Genomic DNA, 26,754 nt, shown 5'->3' with positions numbered 1-26,754 from the left:
CCTGCAAGGAAGCAAAGAGTCAGCACTGGGATGCACCTCGAGAAAGAAAACAGCAACCTCAACCCAAATGCACTGGACAAATACCAAACAGCCCCAAAGAGCACCAAAATCGCCAAAGCCTATAGAGGAAACACCCCCTGCGCATGTCTGTGAGACACAAGCCCCTGTCACCCCAAGGTGTGCGCATCCCAGGCACAGGAGAGCAATAAGATGTGCTGATCCACACACAGAAAGAAACCGAAACAGCCCCATTGAAGCCAGCTTAAAGAGTTTCAGACCAAGTCCTGAGCTGATGTAAATGGATGGAGCTGCACGGATGCAGTGCTGGGGATCTGCTCATTTACACCAGGCTGGACCCCATGGTTTGGTTTGAGAAGTCTTGCAATCTATTCGCATAGCCCTTTGGAAACACCCCAACTGCTGCTCAGCACTGACATCACTCTCAAGAGCTGACACGAGGGAGGTTCAGCATCAGGCAACAGGCACTAATTTGCTTTAAAACAAGCTACAGTTATCGCTCTCCCCCCTCTTCATCCCTCCCTTCCCTCTCTGCAACTGAAAAGGCAGATTTCAAACCCAGCAGCAATCAATGAGTCTGTAAAGAGAGTTCCCCCCCCCCGGAAAAAAAGTCAGAGAAAAATTGACAGAGAATGGAAAATCCCATGAAAACGGATTTTGGAACTGCTCCCCCTTTTCCCACCGTCCAATGGGATTTGCATTCGACTCAAAAAAAAAAGGAAAACCAACTAAACAAATAGATCACATAAATAAATTATAAATAGCTCTCTTTTAACTCCAGCTCCTTAAAAAGGAGAATGTGGTCTCTACCATGTACAGATATGGAACACGGCAACTGCTTTCCAAACTTTTGGGAATGGATCTTGGAGTGCATCCCTCGCTACGGCACCGGCTCTCAGGGGATGCTGCCTGGGTGGGTTTGCAGAAGGAGCCTTCTTGCCTTGGGAACCATCGTGCCACCTCATGCAGCCTCATCATCAAAATAATACATTATAAAGCATTAAAAATTGCAATTTTCCTCCTCAAATCCCACTTTCTAAGCGAGCTTTTTGTTTTTCCTTGCAAACCCCACCAAATGAAACCCCCAATGTCAAACTGTCCCAGTGGAAACACGGTGCTGTGTGTGAGGTGCAGTCGTCTGCTCACCAAGTTAAGTGTTGCCATCCCAGTTCACATGCAAGAGGTTTCTGGCCAAGTCCCTCACTAATTACAAGGCATACAACGGGCTAACTCTAATCAACCAGTGCCTTTAAAATGCCCCAGAGCCAATCAGTGCGGAGGCACCCAGCAGGGAGTTTGCCAAGCAGCAGAGCACAGCGTGATCCCACCCCTTCTGGCTGCTGCTGGATTAAATAGTGCAGGAATCCACTGAATCCAATTCGGATTGAAATGCTCTACACCAGATGAAGCAGGACGGTGATTGTGCATAGCTACTCGGTGTTAAAACACATCGGGCCCCTGCTCGCTGTGGGTAATTTGCTCTTTGAGGGACAAAGAGTCAACTGACCTGGCTGACATGCCCAAGATTGCAGCCCTGGGAAAGGCTCCTGTGATCCCTGCTCTGCTCCCGCTAGGAATGCCCATCAGAATTGAGTAAGAGCTCATCAGGACAAAAGAAACCAACTTAAATTGAACGCGATTGTCTCTTGGTTACCTCCCGCTGCAGAGGGGAGATTCGGGGCCACCCCGCACCACGCACTAAGGTATCCCGGCTGGAAACTTAGCTGGAATTGGGCAAACGATACTGGCTCGGCTGCTGTTGGCTTCACGGTCAGCTGGGGAACGAAAGGGCTGGAGCATGTGCATGGCTGTCTGACCACCACACAAAGTACCGGAGAAACTTGGTCATGTAGCTACCAAAGAGAAATCATAATCATAATAATAATATAATAATAATAATAATATGCATGGAAATCAAGCTTGGAAGTGTGTGTGCTGAAAACATGAGGGTCTTACTCCAACAAGTGTCTTTCACACATTAGACTCCACAAATGGTCTCTTTGGTTTGATTGGGGATGTCTGCCCTTGCCTGGAGTCCCTGGAGAGCTGCCTGTACAGGTTGTCCTGGTAGGCCTGCGCCACAGGCAGCGTCCTTGCCACCTTGACGTCGGGATACGAGGAGGCTTGGGTGACTCTCTCCAGGAGGTCTCCCCGGGACCCATTGGCCAGCATCCCATGGGGGCTGTAATAGTCTTCCTCTAGCAAATGGCCATTCTGTGCATTGTTGGTTTTGTTATAAAAGGCAATGTTGCTGATTGAAGAAGGCGGGCTGAATGATTCCGGCTGGGGGAGATTGCCAGGAGACGTAGGACTAATGACAGTGTCCACTGACGACACAGCCCAGGTCCGGCTCTGCTGATGGAGATGGGGGTACTGCTGAGTCCGAGCGGTTTTATCTATGATTCCCATGAACGGTGTGGTCCGGGAACGGGCTGGCTCACTGGGATAACCCCCCTGAGTGGGGGAGACCGGTGAGAGTTCATCACAAGCCCTGTCGTAAGCTGGCTTGAGAGGAATCTCCATTTGCTGAATTGAAGCGGAAGGGCGGAAGTTGGGAGTCAGGTTGGATGTGGAGGAGATGCTATTGCTGGAGGGAGAGAAGCGGAGGCCAACGCTCTGAGAGTGGAGCAGGGGCCGTGGAGTCGGTGGGTGAGGCTTGATTTCACTGGGGTTAATGGTGATGGGTCTTCTTATGAGATGAGACACATCCGGAGAGCCCAGCTGGCTGGCGGGGATGGAAGAGCGTTCCAGGTCAAGCTTCGAGTGACACACTGGATAGTAGGAAGCGGACTGGCTTCGCCCTATCTGGGGCGTCTGGCTGTATCTCATCCCCCCCCTGTATGCTGAGGATGGTCTCTGTGGAAGGTCTTCTTTGGCCAGCCCTCCGTGCTGACAGATGGCTCCTGCGCTGAGGCTCGCCTGAACGTGCTGCACTGGTCTGCTGTCACCAACGATGCCCCCGATGGAGCCCTGGTAGACCAACCTGCTCTGGCTAACCCCCATTTCCCCTGACGATGACTGGTACTTGCTGGCCATCGAGTGGGCAACCTGGCTGTAAGCACCGGTTGGGATTACAGTACTGGAATGGACGGCTGAGCTGGGCTGGTTGCTCCTCACAATCTGTGCCTTGGCTGGCTGCAGCCTCAGCCCCTGCTGCGGCACGGCCACGGGGAGCTGCGGCATCTGGAAGGACCTCTGCGTCATCTTGGATAACGGAGACTTTGGTCTACCAGGGAGCTGGTTGACCCCGCTGGGTTCTTGCTGATAACGAACAGGGGAACCAGACTGTGACCTGTAAACGCTCATGCTTTCTGCTGGGGGGCTGGCGCGATACTGAGGACCTCTGCGAAGAGGAGAAGGTGGTGGGCTTTGATATTCTTTCCCTTGGCTTCCAACAGGAGGTGGGCTGAAGCGGTAAGAGGAGCCCTGGTGAGCAGGGGACGTGTGTGGAGGACTGGGTCTGTAATGTGAGTTTTGGTGCGTAGGAGACAGAGCAGGAGATGTGGACTGGTACCCTTGCCTGGTTGGTGAACCCACGGAGCTGTTGGACCTGAAATCAAAGACCTGATGAGAGCCAAGGGGTGAGCCAGAAATATAGGCTGAGTCCCTGTGAGCGGGGGACGGGGGTGGGCTCTGGATGATGGGCAGCCCTTGGTTTGGCCTGGACTCTGTCTGCAAGCCAATGGAAACGTTCTCTACATCCTGCTCCAGGTACTCCTCCTCAAAGATGTCCTGCACAGAATAGAGCTCTTCGTGCTGGGCTTCAGGTTCAGGCTCCACCGGGAGCGGCGGCGGCTGCTGCTGCTGCTGCTGGACCTGCCTGCACTCCTCCTCCACCCGCATCAGCAGCCGCTGGATCTCCCGGTTGTTGGGACACAGCTTGATGGCCTCGTTCAGGTCCTCCAGGGCTGCTGAAAACTGCCTGCTTGACAAAGGGACAGAAAGGAGAACTGAAATTACGCTGGATTTGAGTGGAGCCCTCCTCTGAGGCTCCGGAGGGTTAAGAGGCTCACCCCTGTTACTGTCTGTGATTGCTACCACGTGGTGCGTGTCTCTGACTCTGCCTTAAGAGCCTCCCTTGGACTTAGTTTAACCAAACTGAAGGAAAACACTGCCAGCCACTCTGGAGAAGAGGAAGGGAACACAGTCCTGAGACGGCACAACCCAGACTGGCAAAAACTCCTTCTGCATTGCAGTGTGTGTTACAGGCTCGTTACTTCTCATAGCACCACCATGAGCTTTGCTCCTGCGTTACAGCAAAGGGGAAACCAATACAGAGAGAACCAAGAGCCAAAGCCAAGCTCACCACTCCTGTAAACAAAAGCAGCTTTGATGGAGCTGCAACTGCTTACGCCAGTGACAACGGAACGTCTGCCTGATGCCAAGACCACACAGAGTCAGGGCTGGCTCCGGAGCTCAGGGGCTCCCAGGGTCAGTGCTTTAGGCAAGGCTTGGCTCTCCAATGTTGCAATGGATCTGCCTAACTTCTTCCGAGTCAAGGAATAGAATCAAGGAATGGAAGCCTGTGATTGCCCAGGGAAGCCTATGCAAGGGAAAGGCCAGCCCATGAGGAGTAAAAGGGAGGTGGGGGTTCAGGAAAGGGGGTTGTCATTTACAGGGAAATGGTTGGCTTTTGAGCAAAACCCTCCCTTTGAACACGACTGTCATGTGGGAGGATGATCCCAGTGGAAAAACTCCCCAGTGCCTCCCGACACCAGCCTAAGGTTCTGCACAAGCTCTTGAAATACAGGTGGAGGAAGGAAAAGCATCCTGCTTCCCGGATTGTGCAGACCTCCACTGGGAAACGGAGAAAAGCCAAGGTGGTGACAGGTTCTGTTGGAGGGAGCTGGGGAGAAAAGGACGCTTGTACGTGGGGAGGCTGATATCATCCGGAAAGGAACCTGATTCTCATGCTTCCTTACAAGTGTTTTGGAAACAATAGAGAGGAAACCCATGAAAGGAAAGGCATTAGGGCAGCGTGCAAGGCTTAAACCCAAGATGTGTGCAATGACAGTGCCCTTGAGCCCAGAACTCAAGACCCTAAATCAATGCTCATTTAGGAATGGCACTGATGGGGTTCGAAATGAATCTAATCTCGTATCTTTTAGCCTTCAGTGGGGGAATCTTCTGGGTTCCATGAGAGACACAGAGATCCCAGAGCTGCAGCTCTCTAGAAGCTGGTTGCTGTGGCTGACAGCTCCCTGGCTGGTGCAGCCACTGCAGAGCAGCAACTTCTGCCTTGCAGAAAGTGCTGTAGGACAGAGAGATTCACAGGTTTTAAGGGCAGAAGAGATCACTGCGATGACATAACACAGGCCACAGGGTTGCCATGAGTCACGTTTTGCTTCGAGCCCAAGTTGTGCTTGAACTGAAGAGCGGTTTTAACACCCAACTTTGGCGCAAAGGCTTCCAGTGCATTGAGATGTTCAGCGTTCAACTAAGAGACACCTCTCCAAACATCTGCATTCAGCTGCCTCCAGGAATCACCGAATGAGACCAGCCCCTTGCACTTGTCCCTCTCCTCACCTGCTGCTGCGTTTGGCCCTTGCTCTTGCATAGTAAGCTTCGTAAGATTTCGGTTTCAACTCCAGTGCTTTAGTAGCGAATTCCTCCGCCATTCCAAAATCCTGTCATTACAATAGGTGTGCAGGTAAGTAACTGAACAGATACAGAAATAAAGATATATACAGTTTGGGAAGAAAACAAACTTCATACAGACATGTTTTGGTTTTCTTTCGCATGTACCGTGGAAGACTTGATGGAAAACTGGAAGGTTTCACATGGATCCCACATCATTTACACCCAAAGAACTATAATGGCATGTCCAAAGCCTTCGTGGAACGCTGGATGCTGTCAGCACCCACAGAGGCCAGTGTGCCACTGGCTCTGTTGTCACTGATTGTGTCCCCAGGAAGTGCATGCAATCCCTCTCCAACACCCTACAGTCTTGAGGAAACATCTGGTCTCGCAGAGGCTGGAATGTAATCTCATGAAGGACTTTTTTCCATAGCTGAAAGCAATAGGAAACCTTTCCCACGCCCTCCGCCTCCCACTCCGCAGCACACTTGACCTGCTTCGAAGGGGCTGAATAAAACCGCACATGAAGGAAGGGACTACAGCATCTCACTTGCTACAGACAGGATTTGCTTGGCAAAGGTCTCCTACCAGTGCCACCCGTTCCACTGTTCCTTACCTCCCCCCTACACTCCACTTGGAAGACTAGTTCGGAGTGGGGAGGCAGAGGGTGATGGCATGGATGGAGACTGCTCTGGGTGCCCCTTGCTTTGCCCCCCATGTTTCAGGTACCACTAAGCTCAGCACTTGTGAAGGAGACCTCTTCCCAGTGGAGGGGCGTGCGTTCCACAACCACGGCTTTGGATTGCTGGCTTGGGCTATGACCTGAGCAGTTCTGGGAGAAAGGACCAAAGACCACTCCTGACCTGTTCAGAAACTCAGGAACTGAACTCTCGCTACCTGGACTCTGCCTGGGGAAGCTCAGACTTCTGTTTGCACCTTCAGTACCAGTTACTGTAGAGATATTGCCTAACAGACTGGGAATGCAGTCAGAGGTATGTACCTTTATGTTCACATCTATAGGTGCAAAAACTGCAGGAGCTATCACAACCCTCTGAAGTTTTCCATTACAAAACCTGGGATTCCCAACCAAAAACCCTGTCCTTCTAGCACAGTTGGCTTGTTCAAAGAGAAGGTTCACAACTTGTGCTACAAACTGTGCTGCTTGTTCACCAGCATTAAGATTTTACATCCATTGCTTTTGCTCTTTTCTCCCTCCCGGCTTAAAGAAATGAAGCTGTCACAAACCCCTTCCCCTCCAGCGTAATCTCTGCTGGCTCGCAGACCACTTTTTGAGTCTATGGAGACTTTAAGCTTCTATAGAAGTGAAAGCCCCTGCACGCAGAGCAGGGAGGAGGTAGCACTTGTCTGCTGGAGGAACAGCCACACTGCAGGAGCTGGTCGCTAGATGCTGCTGGATGGGAATGGGGAGAGTGACAGTGATGTGGCAGTTCTGGGAGCAGAAGGAGTGTGTGTGGGTGCTTCTGGATGAGTCAGTGCCCTGGGGAAGCACCAGCCCCCTAAGCATATGCTCCTTCATTTGAGATCAGCATTCAGAAGAGCACATTTCCTGGCTCCTCCTGGCCTAGAAAGCTGGAAAATGCCTCCCCCCCAGGGCACATCATCATCAAAAGGGAGCAATAAAAAATGCAAAAAGCTATAAACACAGCAATGAATTTTTAATCACCAGAAATACGTATTAAATCATTGCTTCTCTTGAATGAGAACATGTCAGTGCTCTGTGGAGGACAACCAGCTTAACACAGAGGGGAGACCTCTGCGGTCAGAGCGTGATTACAGGATGGACAAGCCTCTGTGCACAGGCAGAGTCATAGAATGGTTTGGGTTGGAAACAACCTTAAGATCATCCAGGTCCAACCCCCTGCCATGGGCAGGGACACCTCACACCAGGTTGCCCAAGGCTCTGTCCAACCTGCCAGGGATGGAGCATTTACCACTTCTCTGGGCACCCTGTGCCAGTGCCTCAGCACCCTCACAGTAAAGAACTTCTTCCTTAGATCCAACCTGAACTTCCCCTGTCCAGGAAAACTGGCAGCTTGTGTTTAAGGCCACAAAGAGGGAGGAGACTTACGTTCATTTTCCTTCGACATCGGGACAGGTTGAGCAGGAGCGAGACCTTCAGCTCACGGAAGGTTTTCAGGTCTTCTCCAAACCCTTCCCTTGGGAATTTTTTCAGGGCATACTGGTAGCGCTGGGCAGCCTCTTTCACTTTACCTTTCTAATAGAAGGAGAACGTGTCAAAACACACCCTTGGGTTGAGTTGACTTCACTGCAGAGAACTCACTCATCAGGCCCATGAACGTCACAGTAACGTGACTTCACTATTTAGCTCTTTTCTAGAAAGGAAAGCCAGAACAAGGGAATATCTGATCTGCAAATGCCTTGTGCAAGTTGAGTTCTCCCACTTGGTACAGACTTGTCATGCTACAGTGGGAAACACAGCAGAGATTGTGTTAACTTGATACAACCCCATCTGGTTTCTGGATTGTCTTTCGAGCTGGGGGATCAGTAATCCATTTCTGGAGAACACCCTGTGCCCAAAGCTTAATAAGCACCAGGGAGGGTAAAGAACATGAAGCATGGGACTCTGGGTGCCGTTCCTGGGGTCAGCGAAGCCCCTGCAATAGCAAACTGAATGTTATGGCAGTGATGTGGCTCTGAAGTTGAACAAATGGGTTGAAATTCACCTCCTTGGCCTTTAGATGTCTAAAAATCAGGTGTGTACACCTAAGCCCGTCAGTGGGGGTCCTTTTATAGTTACTGGGCCGCACCAGTCACCTTCAAAGGGTGACTCATCTGTGCTATTTTGGGCACCTATTTTTGGGATGCCCTGGGGAGGGGCAGCCTTGGCAGCCAGGGTGAAAGAAAGAGGGCAAAATGGGATCTGGGACACGTGCAACTTATGGTGACCCAGACATACAGTGTGCAGCTAGGAAGAGTAAGCTTTAAAACCCTGTAGACTCAGGTTTCTGAGCTGTATCATGTATCTCTGGCAGATAACTCCAGTTACAATGCCAGCTTTGCATATTTTCTGCTTCGCCCTTAGAGCCTCACAGTGACTCATTGTTGTACTTGCACATTTTGTGTGTGTGTGTGTGTGCAAATCTCCAGGTTTTAAAGATCAGCTTAAAATAAACAGCAAAAAAGGCGACACTCCAAGTGCACGGGTGGAACATCTCCCATGGGCCGAAGGACACGACAAAGCCATCTGCACCCTGACAATCTGTGTGCAAGGCAAAAAGTGGATCCCCGTCTTCTTCTGGGATCCACTATGGTGGTGTGTGGTTCCACAGCAGTGAGCTTGCTAGGTAATGACAACACTGCCAGACCTGATGCAATGACATCAACACTGAACAAACACTTGGGTTCTGGTGCTTTCAAAGAGGAAATGAAGCACTGGCTCAAGTCCAGAATGCAGAGAGACTTTGGCTTTGCTTCAGCTTCGTTACAGATTTGGGCAATCAAACCCTCCCCTCCTCAACCCTGCTAACCAAAACCAGTCTGCAACACGAGGGATGCTGTGAGCAGTAGCTTTTACTTGCCATGGGTTAAGGCAGCAGCATTGCTCAGTCAAAACCTCCCATTGGCTGCATCTGTGCAGTTCTTGCCCAAAACACTCTTCTCACCTTATAAAACATGTCTCCCTCTTCCATCAGCTTGCTCAAGAGGATGATCATGATGTCTGGTTTGGAGGTTGCCATCGCCCATGTTGCTGGACCTGTAGTGTACAGGATGCATGATGGGTAAAAAACTCATACAATGCAAGGGTGGTAGGAAGCTGGGTGGAAAAAATATCCTGGGGTGGGAATTTCTGCTGGAGAGAACAACTTGGCATGGTCAAAGGGCTGAGTGCTCCAAATGATTGAGCTGACAATTCCTCTCGCACTTAAATGAACGTCATCCACATTACAATGGTTTTCCTTTGCAGTCATTAAGGCTAATTCCAATCGCCACTCCCACAATGGTCTGGGAATGCTGGGAGCCACTTCCACAAGAGGGCAGTGCTGATTGTGGAACCAGCCGGGGCGGAGGGGGAAAACAAAACATATTCAAAAGGAAAAATCAGAGTGGTTACATCAAAGCATTTCTAAAAGAGACTCATGGAAGTGCAGCAGGAAATCTGCAGCTGGGCTGGCGATAGGTGTTTAAGTAGGCTGTGATTTCCAGCTTCACAAGATGGGAAATACTAGAGTAGAAAACCCATTAAGGTGGGAAACACAACAAAGGGAAGGTCATGTCTAAGTGCTGCCGGTGCCGGAGCTGTCGCTTGGGCTGGGGCCACGCTGGCTCTGCCTGTGCAGAGCCAGTTGTTATCTCAAGGATTAACACTGGGAGGGAAAGGGTGACAAAAATCTGGGGATAACTCATTAGTGTGGGTGAAGAATAAGTCAATGATACTCTATAAGTAGATTCAGTACGTTTTGGGGGAAGGAAGTTAGTTTTTGAGTTCAAGTTATTCTCTGCAACAGTCATTAAAAAAATTATTTGAAGGTGAGGTAAATTAAAAGATTAGAGGTGTTGGGGATGCATGCAGGCTAAATCAAACAGGAGAAAGCAAGGCTGACAAAGCTATCAGATCGAAGCTGATGCTGACAGCAATGAGATATACCTCGTGGGCGACTCGGTAACGTCTGACAACCTTCAAAGAAAGGAGAAAACAAAAAGTTGTAGGAGAGAGGGGAGAAAAAAAATGTATGAAGGTGAAAAAAAAGAAAAAGAAAGGAAACAAAAAGCAGCCGTGAGAGGCAGGCAGCAAAGAAGCCAATGCACCAGCAACATCCCCTTTCACAGGAAAACGTAACGTGAGCGGCTGTGTGGCGCAGTGCAGGTACCACTGAATCTGGAAGCATACACAGAGCAAGTGACCGCAGCAGCTCACAGCAATGCATGGACAGAGTACGTCTGCTGACTCAGACTAGTAAAGATAGAAAAAGCATTACCAGAGGAAGGACCTTGCCAAAGAAACAGTGGTTTATTGATTAACTTCGCTAGGCAATACGACAGCAAAATATATATATATATATGTATCTCCCCCGTTTTAACCAAGAGAACAAGGCAGCCACCACTCGCCGGCTGCTTTCTGAGTCCAAAGCAGCAGTTGGGCTGAAGCTGCCTTGGTGTTGTATGTTCTAGGAAGCCAGCCCCACTGCTGGGAGCCACCAGATTGTCCCCTTGTCCCTACCTATCTTTGCTCCTTTCTTCAGGAGAGTGACGACGACCGAGGTGTTGCGGCACCCCACTGCCCTGTCGAGCGGGCGCATCCCGCTGTAGTCGACGTGCTCAATCATGGCCCCATGGTCCACCAGAAACTGAACCTGCAACAAGAAGCCCAATGGTCAGTTCACTGCTTGGGAGGAAACCACCCCTGGAGGGTCTGAGGGTCCATCAGCCTCATGTGTTGCCCTCTGTGGAAGGGCCTGCATGTATGAAAGGACGTAAGAACGTGAAGCGCCTGCATATAAGAAGGACATGGAGCTGTTGGAGCAAGTCCAGAGGAGGCCATGAGGATGCTCAGGGGCTGGAGCAGCTCCCGTCTGAAGACAGGCTGAGAACACTGGGGCTGTTCAGCCGGGAGAAGAGAAGCTGCGTGGAGAGCTCAGAGCAGCTTCCAGTGTCTGAAGGGGGCTACAAGGATGCTGGAGAGGGGCTCTTCATCAGGGACTGGAGCGATAGGACAAGGGGTGATGGGTTCAACCTTAAATAGGGGAAGTTCAGGTTGGATCTAAGGCAGAAGTTCTTCCCTGTGAGGGTGCTGAGGCGCTGGCACAGGGTGCCCAGAGAAGCTGTGGCTGCCCCATCCCTGGCAGTGTTCAAGGCCAGGTTGGACACAGGGGCTTGGAGCAAGCTGCTCCAGTGGAAGGTGTCCCTGCCCGTGGCAGGGGTTGGAGCTGGATGAGCTTTAAGGTCCCTTCCAACCCAAACCATTCTGTGACTGTACGATTCTATGGAGAGCCGTGACTCTATACACTTACTGCTACATCAAGCTGAACTGTACCATCTTAAGGCTTCTACACCAACCGCCTGTTGTCTTCTGCACGTTACTTACCACCTCTGCATCGCCGTAGAACGCTGCCAGGTCCAGGGGAGTGCGTCCATTCTTATCCGCATGGTCAGTAGCAGCTCCATTCTCCACCAGGGACCGCACCACGGAGAGATGTCCCTTCAGACAAGCCCAGCTGAGGGCTGTCAAACCCTCCTTGTCCATCAGAGAAATGGAAGCACCTGGAAGAAGAAGAGAAGCTGTGGCTGCCCCATCCCTGGCAGTGCTCAAGGCCAGGTTGGACACAGGGGCCTGGAGCAAGCTGCTCCAGTGGAAGGGGTCCCTGCCCGTGGCAAGGGGCTGGAGCTGGATCAGCTTTAAAGCCCTTTCCAACCCAAACGAGTCTGGGATTCTACGGAAGAACAAGCATTGGTTCACTTGAGCTCTCTGTTGTTGAGCACCACAATACAACAAGCCATCCACTTAGTGATGACAGCTTATTCTTAGAGAGCTCTATACATCATTATTAATCACTTTATTGCAGATCTCCCCTCCACAGCAACTGCAAATGCACTGAGAGAAGCTGTGGAAAATGAGTTTATTCACACCCAACTGCAAACTGTTTCGCACCTAGCTCTGTAGGCTTTGCTGGCAAACATCTTCTGAGCAGCAGGGAGGGTTTGACATCCCTCAGCTGAGACATCAATCTTTCCTTTTCACTGGTTATTTCTTACCAAACCTCATTCCAGCTTCTGTGAGTCAGAGATGAAGGCCATTTTGCTGTTTCAGCAGGTCATGGTGTACCAAGGGGCACCAAGTCAACCCAGCTCAGTTCTCCTATAAAAAGCACGTATTTTCCCCACTTCGCTCCCCTCCCCTTTACCCAAACTGACACAATTCCCAGCAGCCTTTCTCCCTGAACTTTACCCAATATAAATACAACGCTGTGGGATAAACTGCTGCCAACTGCAAGCCAAGGAGAGCGGGACTTGACATTTTCTTGGATGAAGAACTGGGCGCTGCCATACCAACGGGTCAGTGTTGCTTCATACAGCATATGGAAACGCATCTGAGATCTGAACAGCAGCATGAAGTGAACACTCCTCTTCGTGGCATGAAGACAGCTCCCGTTGCCATGGCACAGGCAGGGCTCTGGCTCTCAAGCTTGCAGAAGAGATCCATACAAGCTCTGCTCCTCTGAGGGACTGCGAGTACCTGCAGGATGCTCCTGCCAGGGGGCTGGGCTGAATTGCTGCTGCAGTGTTTTAATCCTGTAGATAAAGTCTAAACCACCCAGCATGAGACCTTCGCTGGCTCCAGAAAGCTCCGCAAGTGGGGGAGTAATGTGAATTGCCTGAACCTTCCTGTTCATGGGAGCTGCCATAGCCCCCGGTTCGCACCCATCGCCCCGCTGACAGCAAGCTGACAGGTCCTCCCTCCTGCACAGCTCCGTGTTGTGGAGGAGCACGACACAGGAGCAGTTGCTTGGGAGATGTTCTGAAACCTCCACCCAGAGCTCCCAGCACCATTGCAGCATCCTGCTCACTGCATGCCTCCAAATGAGAGGAGAAATGACACTGGACAGCGCGGTGTGACACAGAGGGGCACTGGCTCCAGGGTACAGGCTAAGGGACGACAATATGACACTATGAAAGTGGCGAGACGCTGGCACAGGGTGCCCAGAGAAGCTGTGGCTGCCCCATCCCTGGCAGTGTTCAAGGCCAGGTTGGACACAGGGGCTTGGAGCAAGCTGCTCCAGTGGAAGGTGTCCCTGCCCGTGGCAGGGGTTGGAGCTGGAGGAGCTTTAAGGTCCATTCCAACCCAAACCATTCCATGATTCTGTAACATAAACCCCAAATTCTTGCCAGCCTTCTCCCACATTGCCCACACTGCACCCAGAAACCCTTCTGAAGCTCTGTGAAAGCTCCTCAACCCCCCAAGGCCAACCTTTGCTCAGCAAAGCAGGATAAAGCCTCATGTCATTCCTTATTTGTACCAGCTATTTTCTTGCCACCAAACTGTCAAAGTCTCCTCCTGCATTTTCCCTCTGACTCTCCTGGAGCAGGTAAGACAGCTCCTGCAATAAAAGGGCAGGCTGGAAAGCCACATCATCACTCGAACTTCCCACTCCTTTCCCAGGCCAGTGGAAGAGATGCACCATTCCACACTGTGACATGCACAGACTTGAGGGTATCACTGCGGCAATACAAGCTGATGATCTAAGTGAGTGGACAAAGAGAAATGCCAACACACTCCTCCAAGGCAGCCGGGGCATGAGCTCCTGATGCTGCCGTGGCTCCCAGCAGAACCTCTGCTTGACCCTGAAGGCATCTTTTGCTCCTTCAGGGATCTCTGACTTATTTAGCATTAAGGCAGTCAGACAGGAAACAAATGGATGGTTTTGAGGGCAAGAGGCTTAAGGTGACCTCAAGGGATTGATCCCTGCTGCAGTGCGAAACATTTGTGTGGGTAAAGCTTGCTTTTGAGAAGGGCTGAGCTGCTTCTTCCCTAAGAAAATGAACTGGCTAAATGCAAGAGTGTCAGAGGCAGAAGGCAGCCAGCAAGGAGCAGCATTCACATGTACCACATACGCCAAGGCAGCAAAAACACCAAGGGAGTGATTCTTGCAGGAAAATGAGATTCAGAATCAAGCTCTCTCCAAATGGAACAAGCATCGGGAATTGTTTAGCTTTGTGAAAGGGCTGGAGCAGCTCTGCTCTGGAGCCAGGCTGAGAGAGCTGGGCTGGGGCAGCCTGGAGAAGAGAAGGCTCCTGAAGGGGAGACCTTAGAGCAGCTCCAGTGCCTGAAGGGGCTGCAGGAAACCTGGAGAGGGGCTTGGGACAAGGGCCTGTAGGGACAGGCCAAGGGGAATGGCTTGAACCTGCCAGAGGGGAGACTGAGCTGAGCTCTTAGGCAGAAGCTCTTCCCTGTGAGGGTGCTGAGGCGCTGGCCCAGGGTGCCCAGAGAAGCTGTGGCTGCCCCATCCCTGGCAGTGTTCAAGGCCAGGTTGGACACAGGGGCTTGGAGCAAGCTGCTCCAGTGGAAGGGGTCCCTGCCCGTGGCAGGGGTTGGAGCTGGAGGAGCTTTAAGGTCCCTTCAACCCAAACCATTCTATGATTGTGTAACACAACAATTGTGTAAGTATGAGCTTTAGCAGAGCTGCTGCCAGGGAAGTTTAACTCCCCATTCACACGTGCGTTACTGCTGGGTGTTCAGTGAGAGCAGCAGGTACCTCTCAAAATCCGGATTTCAAATTGATTGATGATTGCAACTCTGTTAATAAAAAGTGTTTACAAACGCTGCCTGTGTTAATCAAGTACAGCCAAATTAGATTTGCTTTGCAACACACTAATTAATGCTTATGGCTTATGATTCACACGCTTTGATTTTAATGAAACATTGAATGGGATTGTCAAAGGCCTTTTAATTAAAATACATCATCTATCACTATACTCTGCCCAGGCTTGTGCTAACTTTTCAGGACCATGTGTTATAGCATATTTAGGGGACTTTCTGAGGCTATTAAGAAGAATGGACCTTTTAAAGTAAAAAAGATAGTTTTCTTTGGACTTCTTGGGTGCTCAGTGTCTGAAGCACCAGGGAAGCATGATGAACATCAGAAAAGATTTAACTGAATCAGTTCCTAAGACACTCCTGCCTCAACGTGATCTTTGTCACATCCCTGTGCAGGTTACACACATCCCTATGCAGGGGACAGCAAGGATCCCACTGGCCTGGGGCTCAGGACAGACAGAGAATGAGAAGCTTGTCCTTGGAAGCCTGGCAATTTTACAGTGAAGAAGTGCTCTTACAACTACCAGGTAGCCAAAAATTAATGGAAAATTACCTGAACAAACAAAAACCTCCCACTGGTTATTTGTCAAAAAAAGGGGAAAAAAGAACCTCTATGGAACTACAGAAATAAGAATAATCATGTTCACAGGCTGCAGGCAGTGCGCTGCTCTGACTCACCTCAAATATGCACAGCAGAAATGAGTAAAACTGAAACATGTTCCTGTTGGCTGAGTAACTCCTCCTGAAGCAGAGTTATTACACTGAAAGTACTGAGCAAACTGACTGTGTGAGTGCAAAGCTGGAGAGCAGACTATCTTCAAACCAATTCTGTCTCATTTTCAGCAAATACATTAAATCTTTGACTGTGTCAGTGCCTTCCCCTCCTGCTGATGGTGGTCTCAAAGACATGGGCAACAATACTAGCACTAAAAATGGAAGTGTTAAAACACATCCTAAGCTCTGGCTCTGTGCTTGAGTCTTGCCTGCCTGTTCCATGGTGATGCTGACATTTCAATCATAGAATCGAGAATGGTTTGGGTTGGAAAGGACCTTAAGACCATCCAGTCCCAACCCCTGCCACGGGCAGGGACCCCTTCCACTGGAGCAGCTTGCTCCAAGCCCCTGTGTCCAACCTGGCCTTGAACACTGCCAGGGATGGGGCAGCCACAGCTTCCCTGGGCACCCTGTGCCAGCGCCTCAGCACCCTTACAGGGAAGAGCTTCCTTATATCCAACCTGAACTTCCCCTGTTTAATCACATCACTTATTGATTGGGGAAAGCTCCAATCATGGTTCAAGGGCATACTCTTAACGCGCAAGACACCGATGTTATCTTATTCCTAACTCAACTGCATGGTTTTGAGGCTGTAAGCACCAAACACAGACAACGAAAGGCACCACATTAACACTCAGACTGTTCTAGTCTGGCTCTCCAATAAGCTGGATTCAGTGCTTAGAACATCTCCCACTGCCCCATCCACCACCCTGACATTACAAACTCCAGCTGTGCAGAACACAGCCGGGTGGGACTCGCTGGGCCAGTCTCCAAGACCCTTCCAAGCCCGTGCTCTAACCTTGTGCAAGCAGAAACTCCACTGTGTCCAGATGTCCCTCAGATGCAGCCATCATCAGCGGCGTCCGGCCCTGCTTGTCTGCCATGTTCACATCGGCGCCGTGCGTGAGCAAGAGATCTACAATCTGCAACACATGAAGAGAGAACACATGTTCTATGTTGTGGATGATTTTCTGGCAAAGAATGGCCACATACCCAGATCAGCAAGTGCCTATGTGAAGTTCGACATGAACCGAGGGACAACTAAAGGTGAAGGAGGATGGGAGTGAGGCGCTGGGAGTGAGAATCCCAGCAAGATAAGAAGGAGCTGGAATTGACTGAGTTGCTAAATTGAGCACTGTTGGAAAACTGTGAAGGTCAGGTTCTCACGCCTGTGCTTAACCAATTCTATGTTAGCTGTTAAGGGCCTTAAAGAGATGTATCCAACCACAATGGGCCAAGTTAGTGCAAACAACTTTAAGAAATAGTATATAAAGAGTTAGTTTTCTATAATAAATGGCTTTTGTCTGATCACATTGATCTCCGACTGAGTCCATTCCGCTACACTACGTAGAGACCAAGCTGAAGCCAATAAGAGCAGAGCTCTTGCCTTGAAAACTCACCTCACCAAGGCATGGTGCCCTCTGGGATTACTGCTGGGATATAGGAGAAGCAACAGAGATACAAAGACAGGAAAAACGACCTCTTAAGTCAAGAACACCCTCTTTGCTTCCCAAATGGTGAGATAACACAGGACTTAAACACAAGGTGCTCAAGGTGTTTGAAGCATCAATATCACTTCTTCTCACTCCCATCAGTTTCCAGAACAGCTTGGGCTTGTCTTCTCCACCCACATTTCAGCAAGACGGAAGGGATGCGCTGACCCAACGTTTTAGACCATCCTGAGAGTGTAAAGAACCCACTCACCTGCCAGTGGCCCTGTCTGACGGCGCTGAAGAGCGGAACGACCCCGCGGCGGTTGGGCTGTGCCACAGCAGCTCCCTGCTCCAGGAGGAGCCGGCACACATCCAGCTTCCCTCGCCCAGCTGCTGCCGTCAGAGCTGCAGGACAGAGGGAAGCAGTGAAGGGAAAGGGCCATGCCCACCACGGGGGTTTCTCCTACCTGGAGGTATGTCCTTCTGCTGGGTGCCGAAGGGATGGCGTCTGAAATGCCAAACGTATCTCACAACAGGCAAAATGAACAATGAAAATCATGGAATATCAGACTGGTTTGGGTTAGAAGAGACCTTAAAGCTCATCCAGTTCCAAACCCCCTGCCATGGGCAGGGACACCTTCCACTAGAGCAGCTTCCTCCAAGCCCCATCCAGCCTGGCCTTGAACACTTACAGAATCATAGAATAGGTTGGATCAGTACCTAAATCAGTTGGATCAGTACAGTTCTAGCTCTTGTCATTTTAATATACTTCAAAGGTTAACTCTTCCAAGAAAAGATCTCACAACGTTATGGAAAGAGGCTGATGGGGACAATCAGCTTTTACTATGTTCTTTAAGACACTGTGAAACTGGATGGGAACCACAATGTAGAGCCTTGTCTCATGAAACCTTCATCATCTGCCCCTGTGTCTCCTGCAGGTTTCCCCACAGGAAAAGCCACAGGCTGCCAATACTAAGTGTGTTTTAGTAGGGGCACTATGTCCAGAGAAATAACAGGTCTTTAGGTACGTGCTGCCTCGACAAGATCTTCTGCAACCTGCCCTTGATTCATCCCACCATGACTACAAGAGAGCAAGTGAGGGATGAAGCTGGAGGCACTGCCAGATCACTGCCAGCCACTGGATGTCAGGCAGATTTGTGGCTTTTCTCTGTCCAAACAAGCAGCCAGCAGCATAATTCACCTGCAAGGGTCTCTGTGCAAACCCAAATCCACCTCTCATTTCCAGCATTACAGATGCTCACAGTATTACAGGTGGGTAGAGCTTTAGAGCTCTTCCCCTGACAAAATGCACCGTTAACTCCAAGTATGGTTGGGTTAGAAAAGACACATTCCATCTGAAAATAGTTCCAAGTGCAGGACCTGCTTTTGACTCATTTTTGGTATTAATTTTAGACTTTTCAGTTCCTCCCCTCCTCTCCCTAACTTTATGTGCACTCGAGCACAGCTCCTCTGCCTCGATGCTCCGCTCCTTCTCGTAGGAGTTGGAGCAGAAGGTGGGAGTCTATTTCGAACTGACGTAGCTTGTTTTTCCTCTGAAGTGCAGTGCTGTGGGATGGCTGATTACGAGGTGTTGATGGGTTTCCAACTGCAACACTGTTCACGTTGGGGGATTTAATTAATTCTCTATTCTGTTCCACATTATGGTCGAGTTTGCTTCTCTTGGGGCTGAGAGATAGCAAGAGTTAAAGGGAAAAATCATCTCGCTGCCACAAGTAGAACATGCTGCAAAATCTATAATCAGATCCATGTGGGTTTTAAATGTAAGCTACAAATATAGAAGGAGGATGGTGTCTAATGTGCACAGCAAAGCAATTGGTACGCAGGGCTCTGGGGTTCTATTTCTAAACCTGCCTGCACTCGAGATGTTGCAGGTTAATTTGAGGTATCTCACGTCAAAATGACTTAGGTTTGCAACAATGAAATGCCTGTAAATCACCAACGTGTTTGGTGTTCACCAGGAAATGGAAAAGACTACTGGAACAGGATGGTTTGATCCATGGGCATATCCTTCTCCACTCTGCCTTACAACCCACTCGACCTGCACTGATGTCTTTTTGCTACTGTGTTCCTCAGGGTTAAAGCAACCAGTGAGGGTACGCAGCCCCAGCCTTTCCTTTGCAGCTCCAACTCAAGGGAAGCTCAAAAGCCTCTGTGCTGCTCAGCCTTCAGCCCTTATAGCTTCAGGAAGGTTCCATGCTCATGACCTGGGTTTGCTGCCTGCTGCTGAGAGGAAGCTCTCCAAGCTCGTCTTGTGCCATGTGCAGATATCCAAGTATCTACCCTCAGACATGGAGAAACAATGAGGGGTGGAAGGAGGGAGTTCAGTCCAACTGGACCCCAGGAGATCACATCACTGAGGTACATTCAGACTTCATTCATGCTTGTGCTTTGAACAGAAGGTTGGACTAGATAACCCCCTGAGGTCCCTCCAGCTGTACCTGTACCCTGTGCCTCCAGCCTTCTCACCAAAGTGACTCTGACATCCCCAAACTCCAACTCCATTGCTTGTCACTTCAATCCCATGCTGGTGTCCAATGGTCAGCACTATCCAGTGGCTGGTACCCAACTGTCCAAGCCCAAAAGCTCAAACTACTTCAGGAAAAGATTCTAGAAGGACCTGCTCATTTCAGCCTTTTAGCACTCCTTATCAACCATGGCCAATTTCAAGTCATCTCTTAGAAGACTTAGCAGCCTGTTTCTGACACCATCATTGGCCATCCGACAGCCACTGGTCTCCAAAACCTGTGTGTTGAAGAGACCGGAAAAGCCAAGGAAAGGTGATGGGAGAAAGGAGAGAAATGGTTTTGTTTGAAGTTTTACTGTTTGCATGAGAGCTCCTGTGGCCCAGCATGAACAAGGCGAGTCCGGCAAAGCCAGCCAAGGAGCAGCGACCAGGATCCTGGGCTGGAAAACAGGCACGTTCATTTTGCAGCTTTCTTTTCTATGAGGATGCAGTGCCAGGAGAACAACTCACTGTGCAATAACAAAGTCTTGGCATGAACAGTGGAGAACAGTTGCTGTGTGTCTCAAAACACAGCCCAAACAGAACTTGAGAGAAGCTTCAGGTGTGGACGTGCTCCCCTCTATCCATCAGCGAGCAACAAGCCACAGTCTCCAACACCGGGGATGTGCAACAGCACATTCTGCCCTTGCTGTTGTGCAGGGCAAGCCTGTTTTCTTCAAGGAAAAACAACTTTATCTGGAGAAGGAATCATTAAATTGCACCTATACAGCACGTGGATCTGTTTCACAGCTTGGCAGCAAGACAAGAGCAGCTTGATGGAGTTGTTCTTCGTACCTCCAGCTCTGATGGAGTTATTACAAGTGACTCAGATACTTTTGTGCTAGGCTTTGGTATTAGGCTTGTCCCAGGGGGAAATACTCCATCTGGAGTTGGATACAGCGTGCTGTCAGCAATTCCTGAACTTATGATGTAACTTGGCACTGCCGTTCGGATGATATCAGGCTGACATCACCAAGCCAGGCAGTCAGCTCTGCTCTGCAGAAGATTAGACTCACGAGTAATAAGTATCCAAAAAAGACAAGGCATGATTCAGATGTTTAGAGCAGATTGTTATTTTGAGGTGGAAACCACCATTTCTCTTCAAATTTATCTAAATTTGCTATTTACTTTGGGGAAAATAGTAATAAGAAGCAAACAATGTGAAGGGGAGTCTTGTGATTTGTAAGGCACAAATCCACATTCCCACCTATCCCAGTTACTCAGAAACCCCTCTCAGATGTCTCTGTGTGTCCAGCTTCTGGCATTGTTCAGGGAAAGGTATGGGAAGGGGGACAACAAGACATGGAAAAAGCTTCTGCTGAAGAGTCCTCAAGGAAATGGGCAGGCTGGGAACGACAGAGCTGCCCAGGACACATGGGAAGAGGGGAGAGAAGAGCTGGATGTTGTCAGGGAGAAGAGTTGGACACCAGCTCAGCGAAGACCTATGGCTTTATACCGGGCTTTCCAGGTTCATCCAGAAACCCAGGACTATCTTCACTCAAGTTCATCTGTAGTTCGTCTGATGCTGCCCATGAGGTTACTTTGTGGGGAGACAACTTAGTGCATTTGATCAAAAACTGAAGGCATCTGGATCACCATCCTATTCACAAGATCGTCTCTCTGGACCCAAACACCAGAGAACATTGTGGAGGAGCTGTGTGGTCACCACGCCAAACTCGGAGCTCACTGGTAGCAAAGCCATTGTCCTATTACCAATGCTCAGTCATTTCATTTGGCTAATTCCATATCCCATTCCCTTTTTCTCCCATGACACCCTTGGGGCACTTTTAAATTGCTTGTCTGTGTTGCTCTGATTTCCACTAATAATGGCACAATGTCCTTGTTACTCAGTTCTGCCCTGTGTGAGCAGGACCTGGCTCGGTCATGCCCTGCAAGTGGCCCAGAGCAGCTTGGCCACCGCCAGACAACCCACCCCTCTATCTTTGTCCTTTAAAGCTCAGGGGCAGTATTATCTGGTAGATTCCATTCATTCTGCCTTCCAGTGCCTAAAGGGGCTCCAGGAAACCTGGAGAGGGGCTTGGGACAAGGGCCTGTAGGGACAGAACAAGGGGAATGGCTTGAACCTGCCAGAGGGGAGACTGAGATGAGCTCTTAGGCAGAAGCTCTTCCCTGTGAGGGTGCTGAGGCGCTGGCCCAGGGTGCCCAGAGAAGCTGTGGCTGCCCCATCCCTGGCAGTGTTCAAGGCCAGGTTGGACACAGGGGCTTGGAGCAAGCTGCTCCAGTGGAAGGGGTCCCTGCCCGTGGCAGGGGTTGGAACTGGATGAGCTTTAAGGTCCTTTCCAACCCAAACCAGTCAAGGATTCATATGATTACCAGGCTCCAATAAGGCTGCATTTTGAAAGGTACAGGGTACAAACCAGCTCAAAAGATAATCCCACTTCCCCCTGCCCTTGTCTACCCAGAAACAACCTGACCTAAGACCAAGCCACATGCCAGCCACAGTCTGTTCCCTTGGATCACGATGTTAGCGAGCAAGGCTGTCAGAATCAGAGTCAGTGCTCTGTTACCCAGAGAGGAACATTACCTTGGTGTATTAACTTGACAGGAACATTACCAGGGATACAAGGAGATTAGGGAGGTGAGTACAAAAGACTGTGGATAATATTGATGAGGTCACTGGAGTTAAATTCAACAACTCCATATTTGAGTATCTCAAGAAATGCAGATGATGGTGAGGATCGTCTCTAGGGAGTGGAAGGGGCGGATGACTGCTTTCATTTGAAGTTAGGAAAGCAGGGTGTCTGGTTTATACCCATCCATATAAACATACAGTACTGTACAAAAGAACATTTGTTTCATTACCAGGTGCTAAATAATGCCAAGCTATAGGAAAATGAATGGTAATTTAACAGCTGAGTGCAAGCTCCACCCTGGCACCTGAAAACAAAGCAGAGGAACTGATCCTTCTTCCTTCATCCAAACAATGCCAGGGATCAGGATGCATCAGGTGATGGGGAGCCCATAAATACAAACACTGACATGCAAGAAGCAGCTACAGCAGCTACAGAAATCACCTGTCTCTCCCCACAGGCTGTCAAAGCTGTTGATCTGGGCTCGCTCCACCTCCTCTTCATCTTTTTCTGGAAGATCGAGCAGGTAGGAGACAATCTGAAACCAAACGAGATGTCAGCTCACAAACGTGTTATGTATAAACTGCTGACATCTTAACACGAGCTGCCCTGAATACACAGAGGAAAAGGAACAGCCTTTGCCTGGCACCCTGAGCTCAAGTAAATATTCTTCCAGAGATCAGTCACTGAACCTGGTAAAGGCAAACCCCAAACCCATCCAAGTGTCTCGATATGGCCACGCATGGTGAGCCTGTGTAGTGTCAGGTCCTTAGAACTGTGTCTGTCCTGCTGCAATGACCTGACGCATGCAATGGATGTGCCTCTGGAGGAGGTGAAGCCAGAAGGAGGTATTTGGATAAAGAGAAACCCCTCCTCAAGGGATGGAGAAGGAGAACGGGATGCTGCGGGCCGGGGCTCTGCTGAGGGACCAGCGGCAGTGGTTGACTTGGCAGTTAACATTTGGACTCTGATCTTAAAGTTCTTTTCCAATCTCAGCAATTCTATACATCATTTCCCACACCACAAATCTGTATCAATGTGACAGGAGGAAGCTCTTTGGCTCTTCTGCCTCCTCCCTGACATACAGTCCAAAGCTACATGGTCTCACACTCCCTTAACAGCGCCAGAGGAGCAGCGTTAGCTGCATGCTGTTTATCCGCCTTTGCTTAAAGGTTTATTCTAACAACTTAAAGGCTTGTTATGCTTCCTCTCTTGGACATTTGCCCGGATCAAAGAGATTGCCAAGGATCTGTGAACCCTGCTGCCTGGGAAGGGAAGGAAGAGTAGGATAGAGATATTGATCCACCTTCAAGACCCTCTCTGGTCAATGTTTTGGCTAGCAAACATAAGCAGACCTTGGTTTCCCACCCCGTAGAGGCAGTGCTGTGCTGGTTAGGTCTTACCTCGGTGTAACCCATGCTGGCTGCAGCGATCAGCGCCTGCTGGATGGCGTGGCTCTTCTTAAACACTCCCTGCTGCTGCCCAGCCATGGTCCAGTCACACTGGATCAAGAACTTCACCACCTCCAAGTGTCCTCTGAGAGCAGCGTGAACCAGAGCGCACTGACCGTTCTTGTCCAAATGATCCACCTTGGAAAGAGATGGCAAAACACAATTAAACCAATTCACAGGCAAAATGCCTCCATTTCTCAGAGTTTCCATCCTGGATTCAAAATCCTGCCACATGTGCAATGCGTGCATTTTTCTGGTCAATCATCCCTTCCACGACCAGAAAACAACCATCCCCGAAGAACTCTGCCCCAGGCTTAGGCATCCTCTTGGCCACAAATGCTTGGTTTGGGTAAGTTACCATTAAATCCTCAGCTTTCATCAGCTGCCTGCAGACTCAATGGCTGCAAAAGCATTTTTCCCCTTCGTGTCCTGAAGTTGTGTTTCCCAGGGACTGAAATCATACACACTGCTCTCACTGCCTTCATCCAAATCCACACAAGGAAAACCAGCCGGTTTTCCAGATACTATTGCTTTGGAGAGACACAGAAGTGCCTCAGCCTGCAGCTGAATGCACTGACATGAACCCAGGGCAGGCAGAAGTCAATTGGAAACAGAGATGGCGCTTGGCAGCCCTATTGGAACTTCTCTGGTTGGCTTTTCAGGACAGGGCATGGCTTTCACTCGATGCCTGAGTACATCAGCTGGGATTTCTAGGTCCTACCCCAATACCGGTACCTTGGAGAAATAGGACAGGGACTGTCCTCCTGCCAGTAAACCCTTGCAGTGCTCTGCACCATATTATTTCTCATTACTCCTATTATAAATATGAGAAATAATGATTATATCAAGACATTCCACTGATTTGATAGCAATATAATACATACGAGAGATATTTCTTACAGTAGATTAATGTAACTAATATATTAACATTTCTCATTTCTCAACCCAGGCAGCAGTCAGTGTTGCAGCTTTCTATGCAAGAATCAAACATCTCAGCCTTCAAACCAAACCCGGCTGGCTTGGGGCTATCTCCTCAATACAATTAGGGATACTCAAGGAAAGCTATGAGAGGCAGGACTTTTGTGCTTCACTGTGTAGCTTAAATATTCCTTTTCTCTGGGATGGAATGCTGCTTCTTACCAAGGAGTGCCAGGGAGTCACCCATCTCAAAATACCCCAACAAAAGCAGAATTCCTTTCTTCCTTCATACTGTCCTTGCATTATTACAAACAACACGGCAAGATTTAACCGTGCCCTTTAGCCATCCCAAGTTTCATAGCAGAACCATACAAACCCATGTTTTGCTTTCTGAACTGCAGCTAAACATACAGAGCAACCACAAATTGCTTCCAGGAGGCTCCACTTCAAAAATCAGTGCAATTGTCTTCTTCAACAACATACCGAAACTTGACTCATGCTGTACAATTAAGACTCCAAACACTCACCACAAAGCTAAACAAAGGGTGGTTTTCTGGGATCAGTCTAAGAGGAGTGTTTGGAAAATGTGTCTCAAGGAGGCATCTCAAGAATGCCCCATGCCGCAAGAGCAATGGTGGCATTTTAACCTTGTGCGGTTCAAGGACCTCAAGCAAAGCAGAATCCTGGAGGATATTCTTTACAGTAAGCATCATGCGTCCTGCCTGCAGCTTGTGCCCTGCCTTGCACCAACATGGACCAGTTGAAATCAGCTCTTAGAGGAACGTGGTCACTTCACCTTAGCCCGTTTCTTGCAGAGCAGCACAACGATGCTCAGGAATCCAGCAGCGGCCGCGTAGCCAAGAGGAGTGAGGCCACTTTCCGAAGCAGCGTCTACGTTGGCCCCAAACTCCAAGAGCAAAGCCACCATCTCAGTGTAGCCCAGGTGAGATTGGACACAGAGAATAGGGGCGTTGTTGAGAACCTCAGTGCGGTAATTCACGTTTGCGCCTCCCAAAATCAGCAACCGACTGACCTGCGGAGGGAAAGAAGAGCTCCTGTTAGGTGGGCTTTATGGAGAGACACTGATTTATTGTGAGGGCAAAGACAGAATGTAAAGCAGGGGCTCGGGCATATCTCCAAGCAAATAGCAAAGGACTTAAAATGCTGAGTAGAAACACTTGCCAAATAGATGGTCCCATCTGAGGCAGAAGGAAGAGTTTAATCCTTCCCCTGAGGGCTTGTTAATTGGCTTGAATGGTGCAGAACAAAGTCACTACATCCACACTGCAGCTGGGGACACAGCGTCTTTCACAGGAGGATGGACCTTAAATAACTCAATGGACCATCCTTCCCGTGGGATCCTCTCTCGGGATGGCTTTGCTTGTCCTACTGCACTGCCAGGCTTGCACAGCTCCCTCTGCACCTGGCTGCACCAGAACAGGCTCTGTCTGCTGCTGGAGAGAGCAGCAAGGAAGGGACATGGGGACAGACCCCAGGCTCACCTTGCCTGTATGAGAAGGAGCTGGGGTGAACTTCCTTCCAGGAAACCTGTGTCTGAGATCCCTTCTGCTATAGAGAGGAAGTCACTTAATCAAACACATTCACCCTCAGAATGCAAATGGGCATGAAGCGTCTGAGCTAGCATGGCAGCACGTGCTGTTGAGTTTGGTGTCGCCTCCGAGTCAGTGCCTGTGACAGCCCTTTATGGGGCTGTCAAATTCCAACGCCAGTTATCACATCCCACAGCTCTGGGGAGGAAAACCTCAAGTGAACCATTCTGCACAGGCACAACTTCCCTGTTCACTCACTGCAATTCGAAGGAGACCCCTGGTTAAAGTAGAAATGTTGAGGGCTCATTGGGACAGTAACACAATCCCAACTGAACTGATGGGCTCTCTCCAGCTCATGGGAATGCTCAGCACTGCCTGGATAGGAGCACTGCCATAGGCAGGCAGCTACAATGAACTGGGAGCTTCAGCTTCCCAGCTCTCCTCCTCCAGTACCTTTATGTTTGGGGTGTAGAGATTCCTCAGAGATGCCAAAGCCATGGAAAGACCTTCCGTACTGTAGGAGATCCAAAGCCCTTGCAGGATGGAGGAAGATACCCCCACTTTTTTACTCAGCCCCTAAAAGAGAAAAGATGACTTAGATCCAAGCTTTCAAACATGCTCAGCTA

The 26,754-nt window shown here is 49.7% G+C and overlaps 1 protein-coding gene across 3 annotated transcripts in view; it reads right to left on the bottom strand.

The window, feature by feature from the left end:
* Positions 1-1,989: 1,989 nt before the first annotated feature.
* The window catches only part of TANC2 (tetratricopeptide repeat, ankyrin repeat and coiled-coil containing 2), a gene marked incomplete at both ends in the record, with an annotated part of 174,883 nt that continues 150,118 nt past the window's right edge, over positions 1,990-26,754 (bottom strand). For 2 of the 3 annotated variants that reach the window (XM_080633693.1, XM_080633694.1), the window contains 13 exons: positions 1,990-3,940; positions 5,545-5,645; positions 7,685-7,831; positions 9,240-9,331; positions 10,223-10,252; positions 10,796-10,928; positions 11,660-11,835; positions 16,461-16,584; positions 17,366-17,499; positions 22,654-22,747; positions 23,613-23,798; positions 25,375-25,611; positions 26,582-26,704. In XM_080633693.1, coding sequence (XP_080489819.1) covers positions 1,990-3,940; positions 5,545-5,645; positions 7,685-7,831; positions 9,240-9,331; positions 10,223-10,252; positions 10,796-10,928; positions 11,660-11,835; positions 16,461-16,584; positions 17,366-17,499; positions 22,654-22,747; positions 23,613-23,798; positions 25,375-25,611; positions 26,582-26,704 — 3,528 coding nt within the window. The remainder of the gene's footprint in view (positions 3,941-5,544; positions 5,646-7,684; positions 7,832-9,239; positions 9,332-10,222; positions 10,253-10,795; positions 10,929-11,659; positions 11,836-16,460; positions 16,585-17,365; positions 17,500-22,653; positions 22,748-23,612; positions 23,799-25,374; positions 25,612-26,581; positions 26,705-26,754) is intronic. The other variant, XM_080633695.1, reaches the window with a different exon arrangement.

Source organism: Psittacula echo (assembly GCF_963264785.1).
Source record: "Psittacula echo genome assembly, chromosome: 23".
NCBI classification, from domain to species: Eukaryota; Metazoa; Chordata; class Aves; order Psittaciformes; family Psittacidae; genus Psittacula; species Psittacula echo.
Note: the sequence above shows the minus strand (reverse complement) of the source record. Positions and strands in the feature narration are given on the sequence as shown.